Source organism: Leptonychotes weddellii, chromosome 14 (assembly GCF_054177405.1).
Source record: "Leptonychotes weddellii isolate Sample4059 chromosome 14, ASM5417740v2, whole genome shotgun sequence".
Classification (NCBI taxonomy): Eukaryota; Metazoa; Chordata; class Mammalia; order Carnivora; family Phocidae; genus Leptonychotes; species Leptonychotes weddellii.
In genome coordinates, this window is record NC_138382.1 from 17,997,546 (window position 1) to 18,015,261 (window position 17,716).

A 17,716-nucleotide genomic window follows, 5' to 3' on the forward strand; every position below is an offset into this window, starting at 1 on the left:
ACCTGGGTCCTTGGATCTTCTTGGATTTCATGCTTGGGTATTAGGCTGTCCATTAGCTCCCTGAAATGTTGACAAAATTATGGGTGGGTGAAAGAGATACGTGCATTTTCTAGAGAAGAAATTTTGGACTTAGTTTCACAAAAGGTCCCATGACACAAAAATGTTTGAGCCTGTGTTTTATGGCAGAAGAACTGTGCCGGGTCCTGATGGGAAATAGTAAAATTCCTGGTGGGATGCATGCAGCTAGAAAGCAGTTGTCTGTAGCATTAAAAGAGGAGACATTCCTAGACAATTGTTCAGAAACCTGGAGATCAGGACTTTATACTGATTTTGTTTCTAAATATTGCCCAGGGGATGGGGGAGTTCCTTGAACTGTTGATGGTTTAAAAAACAAAAACAAACGAACAAACAAAAAACCCAAAGCTACACTTTGTTGATATCATCATAGGTACTATGGAACATAAATTACCCATATGAAACATTTAAACTTTAAATGATTGTTCATAATGGCTGCTTGGGATATTGTTTATATTTAGAGGAATTAACTGGAGCCAGCAGCTGCCTTCATATAGTTGTATTAAAAAAAAAAAATACAGACAAGTAAATATTCCTTCAGAAACTTTATTAGTTTCCTGTTTATACCAGCACCCTTTAAAGTTCTGGGACACAATGACAATTAAAAACTGGTCCCTGCCTCTTCGGTGCTCATGATTTCATGGGAGGGGTAAATCCAAAGATGGATAAATCATGTTAATATTAAATCATGAACCAAGCACCGGAGTAGCAGTTACCTAGTGAATGCAGATGTGTGAGGGTAAGCGAATTATAGGCAGCAGTGGCTGAGGAAGGGAATACTGGTAGAAGAGGACCCTAGAGGGCCAGTGGCCAGTCAAAGGGTACATAAATAAGAATTTATGGGGATTGCCAGTATATTTGGGGGAGTCCTATTTGAAATTATTTCATGGTCTTATGATCAATTGTACTTTTTTCCTGCTTTCGTTTCTCCATCTGGAGAAAGTCTTGTCTGTTCTGCTTGTGAATTACAACTGCTTTGTGGGATGCAGTAATACTGCACACTGAAATAGTCATGTTGACCTAATAAGCAAGAGTTAACTCTAACCCCTACACATAAACCTTTTAAGGAAAACTCAAAATGGTACATTCTAGAACCCTTTTTAAGGCAGTTCCACAGCCATTCTGTCCCTTGTGATTTTCATACATTGTTTTCCCTTGGTGGATTCATAAAAAGGGGGGAGAGTTTATCCTCTGTGACCAACAGGGCCAGTGCCACTGTAGCTCTGAAGCGGAGTGGCAGTCATGTATTTTTCCCCCTGGGTATTTCTGGGTTGACCATAAGCAATTTGTAGATACTTCTCTGCACAAACGAATATCTGGGAGAAGGAACTGTTGCAAGAAGTTTAAGCTGCTGCCTACTTGGATTAAAAGCTCAGAGGTGGTTTGGGGTCTCTTTCAGCTGATAGCCTCAGACTGGCCTGTGAGCAGATAGATGTCAGGGCAGGTTTTGTTGGTTGTTTTTTGCAGGCTGAGCCTATACCTCCTGCTGTGGAAGCTAAAATCCAGGTGCTCTGTCCAGCCTTCCTCACAGCTGGGCTGTGGGCCAGTGACCCTATCCAAGTCCATGAGCTATAAGGAGATACCGTTTTCTCCTTAACAGTAAGACCCAGAAAAAGAAAATTGCCCTCTTTCTGCATTTGAACATAGTTGTGTGAGGATGAGTTAATGCTTGGAGCTGTGGCAGCCATCTTGGTGTGGAAATGGGATATGAGAGGCCATGAGAGCCAGAGAGATGTTGACACAAAACCTTGATATCACCAGGTCATCCGACTAACCCTGGACTTGTTAAGTGAGAAATAAAAATCTCTGTTACTCAGGCCACTTTGATTTGGGTATTCTATAACTTGTTGAGAAACTCACTGTCTTAACTGGTATTTTGTAATACCATGGTGACTCCATATATACATCAAAATTGGAAACAACCTAAACTTGAACCAAACGATTGAGGATCCCTTAAATGAACTCTCATGTATCTATACAATGGCAGATACTATGCAGCCATTTCAAATGATGCAAAGTATTACTTAGGGATATGGGGAAAAGTTTGATACACACTAAATAAGAAGAACTTTAGACTACAAGATAGCATGATGTTATTTGTGTTTTAAAAGGCTTATATATGCATTGAAAAAAATACTAGATGGACTTGATCATTACATGAGTTGTTTTTTTTGGCTGGTAGGATTTTGCGTGACTTTTAATTTCTTTTTCTTCTTGTTCATTACACACATGACTCTTCTGATCTAAAGAAGTTATAACTTCTGTGAACTAAAACTGCTCTATAAAATTAAGGTATTTAGAAAAATTACAAAGCAAAATTGTATTTATAGACCCATTCCTCCTCACTTCTGCCCCATCTGAGTAAATAGTACAATCATCTACCCAGTTACTAGGGGCCTGGTGTTAACAGAGTATCCTGGATTCCTTCAGTTAGTCTCATGCCCTTTTCCTTCCATAACCATATCTTTTCATGCCGCCTCAACTTCTCTTCACTCCTTCTACTCTTTGCAGCTTGTACTGCCACAACCCTAATCCAAGTCATCATGAGTTTTTGGTTTGAGCCCCTGTATTACCTCCCACCTGGTCTCTCTTCCCACCTTTCATCATGGCCACCTCCCAGTCTCACATGTATTTTAAACATTATAAAATTATTTAATACTCTAGCTTGCAATACTGATTAGTCTTTATTTAAACCAGTGGAATAAATACTCAAAAATAGATCCATTCATACACATTAGAAGGGCATGTGGATCAATGAGGCAAAAGATGGCCACTTGTAAGTACTACTGAGGGGATAGTTGGTTATTCTTGTGGAAGAAAGGAAATTGTGTCCACCTATCTCATCATTTACAGAAGTCAATCCAAAAAGCATATGAAAGACAGAACTTTAAAACTTTCAGAAAAACACAAAACAGGAAGAATCTTTATCTTGGAGGAGAGAAGCATTTCTTAATGGGTCACAGAAAGCTCAAACCATAAGAAGAAAGATTGATAATATTACCTAGTTAAAATTTAAAAACACCTGTTCACTAAAAGGTATCCTAAAGAAAATGGAAAGACAGGCCCCAGAAACTGAGAGAAGATACTGGTAACACATATAGCCAGCAAATGATTACAATCTAGCTTAAATCCATTAAGGACAAACTAAAAGTTCAATTTGAAAGACAAAACAAAACCAGAAAAACTCACCATGGCCTAAAGATTTCCTTATTCTTACATCAAAGTCTAAATTCCTTTCTGTCCATGATCTGATTCCCATATTTCTGTTCTACCATACTTCTTCCTTGCTCCCTGGGCTCCCACCAGACGTCATTTTGCTTCCTTGGTCACTTCAGGGCCTTTGCCGGTTCTGGGCCTTTGCACCTGCTTCTCTCTTGCCTGATTCCTTTCTCCCAGCGCTCTGCAGGGTGCTCTCACTCTTACTTTTTACGTCTTAGTTCAAAAATCACTTCCCCAGAGGGGCAGTCTCTTCTGATTCTTATGAAGGATCGCTTACCTCCTAGGGTTAGATCTCCCTAGTTAAGAAAGGTCCCCATAGGGCAGCAAGTGCCATCACTGGACTGGATGGTGGGGGCTTGTGCTTCATTCTTGATGCTGATAAAATCTACTGACTCACACGTGTGGCTGTTGGCCTATAAGATTCTAAAGCCCATCCCTGCGGGTTGGGAGGATTCCCACTTCACCAGCAATTCTCTCACACCAGCTGGGTGTCCTGTAATTCAGCTAAATTCTGATACTATCTCTCTGGAGGTAGCATCCTGCCTCAGCCCTACAAGATATCTTCCCACCACCACCGCCATCCCCTCCTCTTCAGAAGCCACTTGCAAGTCCAAGTTGTCACCTGTGCTTCCGACAGTTCCCTTCTTGGGTTCCATTAATTTGCTACAGCAGCTCACAGAACCCAGAGAAACATCTTACTTACTAGGTTGGCCATATCTTGTAAAAAAGATATAACTCAGGAACCAGAAGATAGAATATGTCGCATAAGACAAAATATGGGGAAAGGGTATGAAGTCTCCTGCCCTCTCCTAGTGCACATTCTCTCCAGCTCTCCCCATGTGTTGATCAGCTGGGAAGCTTTCCCAACCCTGTCAAACTTTCGAGTTTTTATGGAGGCTTTGGCATGGTGGATTAAATCATTGGCCACTGGTGATGGGACGCAGTTTCTAGCCCACTCCTCTCCCCTGAGGTCAGAGAGTGGGGCTGAAGTTCTAACCCTCTAATCACACAGTTGGTTCTCCTAGCAACCACCCCCCAAAGTCACCTCATTAACATAGCAAATGACACCTTTGCTGCTCTCATTGCTTAGGAAATCTCAAGGGTTCTCTGTGCCAGAAACAGTGGACAAAGACTAAACATATAATTACTGTAAGTCACAATATCACAACCTGCTTCAGTGTTTTTCGAATTGTGAGTCAGACTCATGAGTGTGCAGTGAAATCAATTCAGTGAGCCATCGTCAACATTTTTTATTAAAAAGTAGAAGAGAATAGAAAATATTACGGGGAGCTACACATACTATTTGGTATTGTTAAAATTTTGTTTTGTTGACATGTGTATTCTCTGCAGATACCTGCATGTCCACACGTATACACATGAGTTTTGGTCAAAATGTTGGAAAGCAGCTCATCTCAGTGTCATCTGAAATTCATTCTACTTTTGAAGGTCAATTGCAGGATTACTGAAGAATCTAAAGTAGATAGCCTTTTTAAATGCAGCTTGACTTTTTTTAAAGTACTCTGAAATAACTAAAGAAAATTTCCTGAGGAAGATCTCCTAGCTCGGTGACTTTAACGACTAAAACACAAAATAGAAGCATTGGTTTCAGTAAGATATAGGTTAAAAATCTCTAAAAAAAATTTTTTTTTGAAGCTTAAACAAGTTTCTAGGAAATGGTATTTCTGTTATTAATTTGCTTAGAACTATCTTTCCTAGTAAACTTTGGACCAATTCAGAAAAAATTCTAACAGGATCTCCGATGGGAAAGTTAACATAATAATCAGATTTGGGGGATTTTTCCCCTCCATTTCTTGTCATTATCACTTTGTGAGTTAATCTGCAAGTTCTTTTTATTATTGCTTTATTATTGCTTCTCGCCATGTATTCACTTACTGGCTTTTGCTAGATGTATTTGTTAAAAGCAAAACCTCCTGGGGCACCTGGGTGGCTCAGTCCGTTAAGCTTCTGCTTTTGACTCAGGTGGGCTCAGGCTCCCCACTCAGAGGGGAGTCTAGTCTGCTTCTCCCTCTGCCTCTGCCCCTCCTCCCACTTGTGTGCTCTCTCCCTCTGAAATAAATAAATAAAATCTTAAAAAAAAAAAAGACCTCCCAATCCTTTTTTTTTTATTTTTAAAGATTTTATTTATTTATTTGAGCAAGAGAGAGACAGATAGTGACAGAGATAGCGAGAGAGAGCACAAGCAGGGAGGAGAGTGAGAAACAGGCTCTCGCTGAGCAGGGAGCCCGACGACGCGGGGCTGGATCCCAGGATCCTGGGATCACGACCTGAGCCGAAGGCAGCCGCCCAACCGACTGAGCCACCCAGGTGCCCCAAGACCTCCCAATCTGTCCAGAAGGGCGCATCTATTTTTCCCATCCCAACAACTACAGAGAAGTGGAAAGAATAGTAAAATCAAGACTGTGTACTCAGCACCTAGACTCAACCAGTTAACATTTTGTCTTTTGCATGTGTGCTGTACTGTTTGAAAGGAAGAGGCCATCATGACGACGGGTTCACCTCGTGATACATCAGCATGCATCTTCTATGAACGAGGGTATTTTCCTAAATCAGGATGATACACTTAACACATCTGCAAATCCAGGGTATTGTTTGTATTCCCAATTCTCCAGTACATAAAATGTCTGTGGTAGCACTTTATCTTCCTAGCAGCTTCCCCTGCCTTCTGTGACTCATACTCACAAATGTCTTTGTTCCTCGGTCTCTACAGTCTTCTCTAAGGTAGAACGGTCCCCAAACCATTTACTTTACAACTTGGGCATTTTAGAAGATTCTAGACCAGTCTTATGGCATGTCTCACAACCTTGATTTGTCTGATTGTTTCCTCATGTTTAGATTCAGGTTAAGTATTACATTGTATCACCTTATTGGTGAAGCTTGGTAATCTGTGGGGTGATGCTTTGACAGTGAATCACTTGACCCCCAACAACTTCTTACCCATTGGTTTTTAGCCTCGGTTGATGCTATTAATACATTGGGAGTGGTGAAGTGGTAAATTTTAAATTCTTTTCCCTTTTAAATTAATATTCTGTAAAGAAGAACTCCCCCTACCCCCTCACCCCCGTGTGTGTGTGTGTGTGTGTGTGTGTGTGTGTGTGTGTGGACGGACGGATGGACGGACGGACTGACTTCTGGATACCTTTTTCCAGTGATACACCATTTACTGTTTATTATTTGCCGAGCCCTGTGCTAAAGGTTTTATGTGAACTAGAATTCTCCTAATACCCTCAGGGGACAGATTTTAAAACTGTTCCCAATTTTTACATGAAGAAACTGAGGCCCGGAAATGTTAAGTGACTGGCTCTTGCTTACATAGATGGTAATGATTCCAGCTTGGTGGCTCTGCTGGCCTCTTCATTATCGTGCATCACCGACTACTATTCAGGATCTCCTTTCTCAAACTCAGCCCAGCCCCCACAGATAGATCCTTACCAAAGGACATCTTCACAGTTCAAAGGGTGTAGATACCAGCCCAGTCCTGGGCCCTTCGTGGGCTTGCTACTCCATTTCAGAGTCTGTTGCCTCCTCTTTCCAAGCTTTTCTCAGTCAAGGTCACTGGGTCCCCCATTACTTCTCTCAGCATGGTGTCTCCTGGTTAGCTCCTGCGTGCTCTGTGCACCCACGTTGACCAGCTGGTGCAAGAATGTTGTGAATTTGGGAACCATTCCCTAGTCCTTGGCCCCAGAATGCCCCACAGCCCCACCTGTTTTCTTGGGGGTACCATGGACCTCACTCCTGGAAACTGTTTCTTAAAATGTGTTAAATGTGTTAGAATCCGTTTCAGTTATTATTCCTCATGATGCTTAAATTGTCTTGAGTTTTGCCAGTCAGGACCCGTTCTGGTCAGCTCGGTGTTCTAGGGGTCACTCCCGGTTAGTTTAGATAGCTTTCTTACTCCCTGGCACGAGAGCTAGCAGGCTCACCATGCACTTTTTTTTTTTTTTTTTTGTAAAGAAACCAAGATATGACACTAAGTGTGCTCATTGCTACTGGGGTGTCATTGTTCTGAGAAAGATGCTGCTTTTTTTTTTTTTTTCTTTTTAGGATTTTTTCTGTGGTTGATAGCATAATAGAGATGAGAGTGATGGGCAAGAAAATCTCTGCCTGATTTTCCAGTTGGAGTCGTCCAGAATTGCTAGGGATATGTATTTACTGAAGCTCTGTATTTACCCTGCTCCTGCTTGGTCATTGGCCTGTCAGGCCCTGGTAATCAAGCAGTTGGGGACATTTGATTACAAATAATTCCTCTTTGGGGCACCTGGGTGGCTCAGTTGGTTAAGCGTCTGCCTTCAGCTCAGGTCCTGCTCTCAGGGTCCTGGGATGGAGCCCTGTGTAGGGCCCCCTGCTCAGCTCAGCGGGGAGTCTGCTTCCCCCCCTTGCCCCCCCCAACTCATGCTCTCTCTCTCTCTCTCAAATAAATAAATAAATACAATCTTTTAAAAAAGTAATTCCTCTTTTTGTAGAAAGATAACATTTCAAAAAACATTTCCTGTGAACTTGATTTGCTCCTGGGTCTTTTCCTACCCTTTGTTCCAAACTTGAAACTGGAGGGAAATAATTCTTTGTTATAGAAACTCCAGTAAAAAGCTCTTAAGAGAATTGAGGCTATGTCTACCACCTCATTGCTGTATATTTTCAGAAGTTAATTACTGGCTATTTTTCAAAATTAAATTAATTATCTTAATGGAATGCTTACTTGTCTAAGTTTAAAGTTCACTCCATTTTAATGTTTATTCTCTTGAATGGCCCATCAAGGGGACCAGGAGAAAAAAAAAAAGGATTTTTATTTTGTATTGTAGTTTGAGATGAGAGTGTTTTGGGTTTTTTTTTTTTCCTTTTTACCACCCCCCCCCCCTTTTAAATAAGTAACTGAAAAATAGTAACAGCCTGGGGAGCTCAGTGAGAATTTTTCCAAGATATGGATCTTTCTCAGTAGATTTTTCTCAGTTATGGTTACATAGAGTGTATTTTATTTTAATGTTTAATTGGTACTACAGTCTGTCTTTTTCATTTTTGGCTTTTTTTTCTTATAAAGTCATCATTTTTTAACTTGCTTATTTATATAATTAGATGGTGATTTGTCTTATTTTAGTAACAAGTCAGTGTTGAACCATGTACTGTTAATATATATTTCCTTTCCTTCCGTCTTTTAAAAGCAAGAAGTTTTACCTTTCTTAGCATGACTGTAGTAGCATAAAGTAGTAAACCTTGCAGGTTAATTGCTCTGTAATTAACACGGATGGGGCAGAGGCCAGAGGACAGAGGACGCCATGGGGCAACCTCAGCAAGCTTGCCTTGTGTTGTAGGGCAGTCCGTTAAGTTATGGTACTCTCAGCTTCTGGAATAATAGCCAGTGAAACGGCGTTCTCTCCCTGGAAAACTGCTTTGAGTTTTCCTCTGTCGATGAGAAGACTTGACAGAGATTCTTTTTTGTGTTGAATTCTTGAATGTTACTTGAAATTTGATAGATTGAAGCCATTTTATTTTTTAATCAAGGAAAGGGTGGGGTTCAGTTGATTTGTTGGTGACTCACTGCTTTTATTTAAAGAAGATGGCGTCTTATATGTTTGTTTCATTGACTAATCAGGAGTCATTATCAGTGTGCATCTGGCATTCTATTTCTAGGATAGTTTCTAAGTGTGAACTTCCAAAGAAGCTTAAAAATGACCACCTAATACAGAAAGTAGTCTGTTTGATTGATGTAAACATTTTAAAACATACTAAATTATTTCTGCATATCTGTTTTACATTTTTGTCATATATCTTTTGGTGACTTACTTAATTGCATTCTTATTTTATAATTTTGTATTTTAAATACTTGATAAAGATTACTCCTTTCTACCAGGTGTCCTACTGAGTATGCTTTTTTTGTTTGATATTTTGTATGTATAGTGGATGACCTGTGAAATGGGCTCATATCTTCTCATTCTTTTTTTCTCTCCTAAGTTCAAAGCATATTCTATTCACCAGCGTGACTGTAATTTGGATGTTGCCATTCTTAAGATCTATAAAAGGGCTTTATAATTTTGGTATAATAACATGTGAAACATTAAAACTTCTCAATGCAGTGTGGCATCCTAGGACAGAAAAATGGCATTAGTGGAAAAACTAGAGAAATCTGAATAAAGTCTGTAGTTTGATTAATAGTAATGCACTATGTTAGTATTTTAATTTTGATAATTTCTGTGGTTATGTAAGATATTAACTTTAATGGAAGCCAGGTGAGGGGTATATAGGAACTCTCTTCATATTTAGTGGAAATTTATCAAAAGCTTTAAGTGTATGACTAAATACATATGACTGAATAGTGGGGAGTTAGGTGCCAGGGTTGCAGAGGCTAGAGGCTGGTCTCTTCTCTCCAAAACCTCACAGTCTTGCTGGCAAGTCCGAGGTCGTCTTAGCCATAAAAAGATGAATAACAGTACCTTTACAAGGCAGCCTGTGCCAGTGAATGATACAGGGAATCCTGTGCAATAGCAGACACATGGGATGTTTGAGAGGCCTTTGCAGAATGGTTGGAACATGAGGTGAGCTGGGGTGGATGACTTAACAGCTTATAGGTAAGGGTGAGGTGGTTTCAAGAGATGGGAGGTGACATGCCAGTGGTGACGCAGAATGGGAATTCATTGAAATTCAGGGGAGCTAATGGAGGCTTGCTGTAATCAAAGTGTGATAAGGGTCTGATGGGTATGGTGGTGGTAGAAATACAAGGAATTGAGAATTGATCGGATTTGGTGATTAAGGGTGTAGGAGCACAGAAGAAAATCAATGGCAGCTGGTTAACCTGAGCCAGCAGAAGTTACCTAGGGCATTTGTGTTAAACATTTTTGTTTTAACGTAATGCTGGGCTGCCAAGTAGAATTGGCTGGCAAGAAGTTAGACCAGGGCTATCAGAGCGTGGGAGAGGAGCAAAAAGTTAAGGACTGTTCCTCTTTAGTGAGCAGGAGAAGAAAAAACCAAGAAGGAAAGCTAATGGCAGAGCATTCAGATGGGTAAAGAGAGGCCTTGGGGATCATTGTGGTATTCCTGAAGCAGGTAGAGGAAAGTTTCAACAAGGAGGATATACTGTCTATGGCTGCATGGATGTCAGAGAGGAAATTGTAAAATCTTGAACTAATTGCTGTCTGGGTGGTCATCAGTTTCATGAGAAGGATGGGTCTGGAATCCAGATTATAGGGGGTTAAAGAGGAAGAGTGTGTGTGTGTGTGTGTGTGTGTGTGTCTTCCTGAGAAGTGGAGAGAGCAAATTTACACTAGTGTTTAGAGAAGTTTGGCTCTGCAAGGTCAAGGATATATATACGTGTGTGTGTGTATATATACATATATATATATATGTATATATACAGGCCAGTAGCTGAAGAGGGCAAAAGAAGGTTATTTTAATTAAATTTAACAAACATTTATCAAGTGCCAATTATGTGCAGGGCACTGTGTTAGGGGCAGTGGAGGACACAAAAAGTGATTAAAATACAGTGTTTTTTCCCTCTTGAAAAAGTGCTACCCCAGGTTCTTTTGGCGTTCACTAGGCAATTCATCTTAAACAAAACCCTAGGGCTGCTGGTATCCAGCTGGCTAGCAGAAGGACAGAATCAGTGACAGAACCGCTGAAGGTGGGGGAGAGCCCTGGAGAATCAACAGCATTGAAAGGAAGAGGGATGGACAGCTGACACAGCCTGTGTAGGCAGGGAAGAGTCTTGGCCTCAGAAAGGAAAAGGGGCCCTCCTTCCTCAAAGATGGACAGATGGGGAGAAGAGGAGAAGCTGGTGTCAGAGCTACTTTGAGGTGGGATAGTGAGGTCTCGGGAAGTCTCTACTGTGAATGGCATGTGTGCAGCAGACTCGGGTTATCTTTTCTGCCTTTGAAATGTTCCTGGTTGGGTAGAAAAATGAAGGTGATAGTGCTTATTTTGTGTCCTGAGAGAGAAAAATAGAAGTGAAACACCTGGATCATTGAAGCTATTGTTTTTGGCTGAGTCTTTTATTTTTTAATGTCTAATGAAATCGATGTACATATTTTGGAATTGCCCAGGTATTCTGAGTCTCAGTGCCTGCAGGTAGCTAGGGTTTGCGTCAGATGTAGACTCACAGAGCTTAGAGTCTAGGAAGGGTGATAAGAGAGACACATTTGCCGGCTCTTAATAAATGTCCGCCAATTAAACTCTGATCTGAGGTACAAAGTGGCTATAGGCCCAACCCATACACATGAAGTATTAGGAGATTTAGAGGAGGAAGGGAAGTGGAGCAGTTTCTGGTGATTGCAGTTGAATAAGGTTTTGAAATAAATTTGCCATATATTTACCTAAAGGCCTTGTTTTCTTCATAGATGTTATTTTCGTTTAGAAAATATGATCGTGTGCTCATACTTTTGGTCACAACTAAGTTACAGTACATAAAGAACTATGAGCATGATTTTGGCTCCTCAAAAGGAGAAATACACAGCGTTGAATTACCCAGTTAGGTAGTGCTTTGCAGGACTGTAGGGTGGGCGTTGGTTGGTGGAATATCTGGATCACTGCTCCGATTTTTCGATTTTATATATGTGAACTTTCTTTAAAAGTGTTAGTACTTTAAAAAAAAAAGTGTTAGTACTTTATTGGCTATATTTTAAGCGCATGTTAGTACTTTATTGGCTATATTTTAAGTCCAGAAAATACTTGCAGGTCAATTGGAGAAAAGAGCTAATTAGTGCTGTAATTTGACTTTTATAGTCAGACACAGGAAGACGATGGGTAGAGGGGAAGAGGAAGGAAATAAAAGTGATTTGGGGGAGGAGAAAAAATAATTCACTTCTTTCTTTGAAGTATTTTCTTTAAATATAAAAAAAGGCATTTCAAGATCCTTTTTATCAGTGAAGGGGAGCAGCATCCACAGTCCTACTTGGGAAGATCCTAGAAGACTGTTGGGCTATCATAGGATAGATCTGACAAGTGATTCACTTGGAGGCATTAATTAAAATGTAATCACTACAAAAGCCAGTCTGCAAATTCCTCAGCACTTGTTCTCCTGGAACACCATTAGGCAGGGTCTCCAGTGGAAGGGGGTGCCTGTGGAGGGACATATTTAACTTCGAGTCCTTCCGTCACCTCCCCCTCCTCCTCTGCACCCGGTGGTGGCAGCAAGGCCTGCCCAGAGCAGTTCCTGTAGCTGAGCGTGATGCGGCCTCTGCTGAGGTCAAGCACTCCCATTCCAGCCTCTCGAGGGCTTTCTCCATGTGTTGCCAGTGTGCTGGGGAAAATGACTTTAAACTCTTGTCAGCACAGTTACCGGTTCATGCATCACAGTCCCACTCAGATAAACCTGTCACAACACAGAGGCGGCCGCTGGAGAAGAGTGCGAGGGCAGGCCTCTAGCTTTCCATTCGAGCATCACTAAACGTGCACAGAGTGCCCAATTATTTCAGCATTATGGAGCAAGCCTACAGGAGGACCCCAGCCTTGCTACATTAGATTTTCTTTAGTAATTTGCTCAAGTACCGCTGAGGACACTTAAAGGGCTTAAAACGGTGGCTGCAACCAGTTTCCTTTTCTGGGTTGTTAATTCAGGTTTTCTCTTTCAAATTAACTCCCGCTGCATGCTGTGCAGCGGTTCTGGGAGAACTGTTTAACACTAATTTTCTCAATTTTCAGCTTTTTTTGTTCAACATAACTGCTTTAACAGTTAGTCATGTATATGTTTTGATTAGAAATGTACGATAGCAAGGCCGTATGTTTGGGAGAACAAAATACAGACATTTTGTTGAAGAAACCTGAGTTTCAGCTACTAAAAGGTACTTAGCTAATTTCACTATTAAAAATTAAGTTCCTTACAGTATGGTGCAAAATCCCCAAATCTAAGGAAAAAGGAACATTTCTCCACTCTACATCTCCCCCTCCCTCCCTTTCTAAAAAATTTGTACCTGAAGGATAAATCTTTCCTTCGTGGGTGCTGGGTTTTCCAGGATCTCTTCGCACCTCTTTTCTTTTGCAAGGGGGCACGGGTATAGGGAACAAGTTCAATATCTTTGTCTCATTCCTCACAGCAGCAACAACTCCAGGCCCAGCATTTATCACATGGACATGGTCTGCCGGTGCCTCTGACCCCACACCCTTCGGGGCTTCAGCCCCCTGCCATTCCACCCATTGGGAGCAGCGCCGGCCTTCTGGCCCTCTCTAGTGCCCTGGGAGGCCAGTCCCACCTGCCAATTAAAGATGAGAAGAAGCACCATGACAATGATCACCAAAGAGGTGAGTGATTCTCTCGAGATGTCGTCAGTCTGCTGTTACCTGCCTGCCACTGAGGGTGGGTTCTGGATGCCGTTGTTTATTCTGTCTCTGGATTTAATTTTCCCTGTGACTACACAAAGGATTTCTGCTGGAAGGTAAATGAATGACTGGAAGCAGTCTTTTTCCAAAGGATCCCCTAGTGGTTGGCAAAAGTGAATGCAGTCCCCAAAGGCAAGGGGTCCTGTTTCCTGGTTATTGCCTTTGATCCTGTGCTGCGTCCCATGTTCCCCAAGTCTAAATCAGTAATGAAATCCCACAGTTCTCTGTGTTTGAAATAGTGAGTGACGTTAATAGCTAATTTTGACCTATTCTGTTTTGGGGAAGGACTTACTGATAAAGACTCACTTGATAATTTGACAGTCAATTATTATTTATAAATCAGATCAGCCTATATGGTGCAGTAAAAATCTCTCAGGTAAGAAAACAATTTTAGTAGTCTTAGTAATTGAGAAAGTGCAGCCCAAATTAATGAAATCTGTTGGTTTAACTACCTCTCTCACACAGGCTGTCTAGAAGCATGAAATTAGGGATGCCTGGGTGGCTCAGTCGGTTAAGCATCTGCCTTTGGCTCAGGTCATGATCCCAGAGTCCTGGGATCAAGTCCCGCATCAGGCTCCTTGTTCAGCGGGGAGCCTGCTTCTCTATCTGCCTGCTGCTCCCCCTGCTTGTGTGCTTGCTCGCTCTCTCTGACAAATAAGTAAATAAAATCTTAAAAAAAAAAAAAAAACAGAAGCATGAAATTAACTCATTTCTTCCTATAAAAACAACACAATTGTTCATGCAAATAATTGATTTTAAAGGATAGTTGTGCTCCTTCTAGATGGGGTTCCTCCCTCCATTAAAGTATATGAATGGTTCAGAGAGATTTTGATGTGACCGTATGTTTGTATGGTGCTTACTAATAATTTTTATTAGTCAGTGGCAGAAAAGCAAATGAAGAAGTCTCTCCCAGCATTCCTTTGTGGGAATTTAGTTAGCACATGGGTGGTTCATTGGTTAAAAGGTGTGGTTATAATTAAAACCTCATATCTACTCCTGTTTCAGTGTCATTACCATGAATTATAATCTTGGGTAAATGATTTTTATCACAGACATAAATTTCCCATCTCCGATGTTGGAAACACTGTAATATTTCTTAGTGCTATGAAGCCGGGCTGAAGCATGACTATGAACACTTTTTTAAGTGGACAAGTCGATAAGGAGTGTAAATAATCTGAATATCCAGCTTCGGTTTCTGAAATTGTGTCAGAGGTAGATTGGCACTTTGTGGATCTGGTCGAACAGTATTAATAATTAACTTTACTGCAAAGATGACATCTGTGCCATTTATTATTTAGCAGAGATCAAGTTTGATAAATGTATGATTTTATGTAAACTAACTGGTACTTTTCTTTTTCCTTTTTCCCACCGCCTGTGTTGCTGCTATTTGGCCTATAGACAGAGACTCCATCAAGGTAGGACTCAGATTCACAGATGAAGGAATGGCTTAGAAGGTCTCTAAATGATTTGAATCAATCTAGTGGTGGATTCTTTGAGATTTACAGAATGATTTGCTGGGCTTTACCAGTTAGTGGTTAACTGTATTTTTGACTACTTTCAGTTGTGTGGTTGAGATTTTTGAAAATACTGGTCTCATTTTTCTATCACAATTGGATTTGTAGCCCAGGATGGAACTATGGAAGATCTGGCTCACATTGCTTATATTGTTATGTCTTGCTATGTGAGGAAGAATAACTACTTTTTTTTTTTTTTTTCAGTTAGGCTTTGGCTATAAGATAAATAATGAAAAGTAAATAGCTTGATTTATAAGAAATATACATTAGTCTCGTTTTAGAAAACATTTCCATCCTACAAAACTCTCTAACAGAATGCATAAAAGCATTCTTCTCTGCCAGAAAGATATTTATTTAACAACATCTTGTTTTCCAGTATAGCAAGTTATTCTTCTTAGGTTTTGCATCTCTCTTATCTGCCTCTCTGTCTCTTTACAGACAAGTTGTAGGGAAAGAGGAAAAGTATTTAGGGCCTAATGATTTGGATGTGATTGTGTAACACCAGAATGGGATGTGCTAAGGATGCCTGAATTTATAGAGTAAGCAAACAAGAAAAACAGGCTACCACGGCAGGAAATGAGGAAAATATGAAAATTGCTTGATCACTTTTGAGCCAGGCGCAATGTAAATATGCCACCGTGTTATGCATAATTGCCTGTATATTTGTGTTGTATTTTGTAAAGATTAAAAGGACAAGGCCGTTCTCAAGCCTTGGCCAATGCACAGATGCTGTCAAGTCTTTTCCTTGTATTTTGCAACAGTTGTTTTGGAGCATGGGCAGTTACATCTCTTGTAGTTTTTAATGAAGTTATGTGTAATGAAGACTAAAATCTCCCCCTGAAACCACCTGTGCTGTCACTTTGAACGGCTCTTTACTCCTTGTCTTTTTTTTCCAAAACCCTTACAGAATGGAAAATAAAAATTAAGTGTATCTATTTTACCCTTCAAGAGTCTCTGTAATTTGAAAGGGCATCTGTACACCCATAGAAATGTCAACATTTACAATTGGAACTGCACACACTGAATTATTTAATTATGCTTTTACAGTTGTGTATTTTGTTGTGTAATATGCATATCAGGACCTAGATTAAAAAAAGCAATTTTGATCTGAGTGTTCCACACATGTGTACTTAGGAAGTGGTAAGTAAATGCATTGACCAGGATTAGCTGATAGCAGTCCTTGGAAAGCCTGTCTAGTTATTCTGGGGCCAATAATATAAACATTCTCTGCCTTCTTATGATAAATACATACCTTTAGGCAGGCCAGTGAACTAAACAAAAGCCTCCTCTCCTGCCCCACTCTGAGAAGACTGTGAAAATATTTATACTCCAGTGCACACTTTTGTGTCAATTACATTTTATATTCCCTTATGCCAGAGTAGGGTGTATTTTGAAATCATCTATAATCATTCAGGATGAGTCTGGGAGTGAGTGTCTATATAGCTAGAAGCCAGGGGGAAAACAAAGAGGAAACAGAGGTGGATGATTTGGCCTTGATTTATTATGTAATGGTAGCTATAAATAGATGTTTCTGTTGGGTACGGTTCTCAAGATTTGAAGTTGTGTCAGGTTTGGGGCTGTGCTATGGCTTTGCAAGGTGAAAGAAGTTTGCTAATTTTCGTAAATGTGTTCTGTGATGCTCAGAGAAGCAGTTAGTTGCTTGTTCCATTGATCGTCCTCATCCTCCCTTAAGTGGCTCCTGGTTAAGAGGGGCTTTTTATGATTGTGTGCTGTGTGACTTGAGATGGTTTTTATCAGCCGGAGCCTGCCAGTTGCCTGCAGCTGGAGTCAGGCTTGTATGAAATAATTTATTCATGCAGGATAATGCTCCTTAACATTTAACAGGTAATGAACGTGACATAAATTTCCTTCTTGCTTTTAATTTTTCCCTTTCCTCTTCTAATGTGCAAACAGGCAGCTCTGGTACTCTAAATAATAAGTAATTTTTGGCCATCTGTCAAAAGGAAATTTCAATACAAATTTAAATTAATGGTGCCTGAAATTTTTTATAGCTCCTCTAAAAGCCTCTAATGTGCAGAAAATTCTGAATCTGCTGGTAGTAATTAGTGTTGCATGTAATGAGGATGTGGGCAATGTTATACAGCCCCAGTGTAACATTTTGATATGGTAGCAAAATTTTGATTTATACAAGGCTGTGGATGGGTTTAATTGTGAGAGACACTTAAAATGTTTTCTTGACGTTACAGATTATTAAACAGGGCAGATTTCAGAATAGCTCATAAAATATAATTTAAACTTACTGTAAAGATTCAGGTAATTAAGGTGCTTTACCTTTTTAGGTGTCAAGTAAAATGAGAGAAATTCAATTGTTAAAGTGTTAGGGCTTTTTCTTCCTTTCCTTTCTCTTCTTGGACCTTCTCTGGCCACTAAACCACATGCTATTGGCTTTATTGATCTTGTTTTCTATAGCTCCAGTAGCCAAGTTCATTCCTAAGCCTTTTATTTACAGACCTGTATCTGAAGTTTTTCAACAAGGGTAGAGAAAGTAAATATGGACCTAAAGGAGAAAGCACTGTGGGAGCCCAAGAATCAAGTTTATTTGATGAGGAGAAGTCAGAACGGTGTGTATT

At 40.3% G+C, this 17,716-nt stretch overlaps 1 protein-coding gene across 11 annotated transcripts in view; it reads left to right on the top strand.

The window, feature by feature from the left end:
- Window positions 1–17,716, top strand: part of TLE4 (TLE family member 4, transcriptional corepressor) — a 141,162-nt gene that overhangs the window by 58,627 nt on the left and 64,819 nt on the right. For 6 of the 11 annotated variants that reach the window (XM_081802866.1, XM_081802874.1, XM_081802870.1 and 3 more), the window contains 2 exons: window positions 13,332–13,533; window positions 15,010–15,026. In XM_081802866.1, the coding sequence (XP_081658992.1) occupies window positions 13,332–13,533; window positions 15,010–15,026 (219 nt within the window). Of the gene's footprint in view, window positions 1–13,328; window positions 13,534–15,009; window positions 15,027–17,716 lie in introns of all 11 variants that reach the window. The other 5 variants (XM_081802865.1, XM_081802872.1, XM_081802869.1 and 2 more) reach the window with 1 other exon arrangement.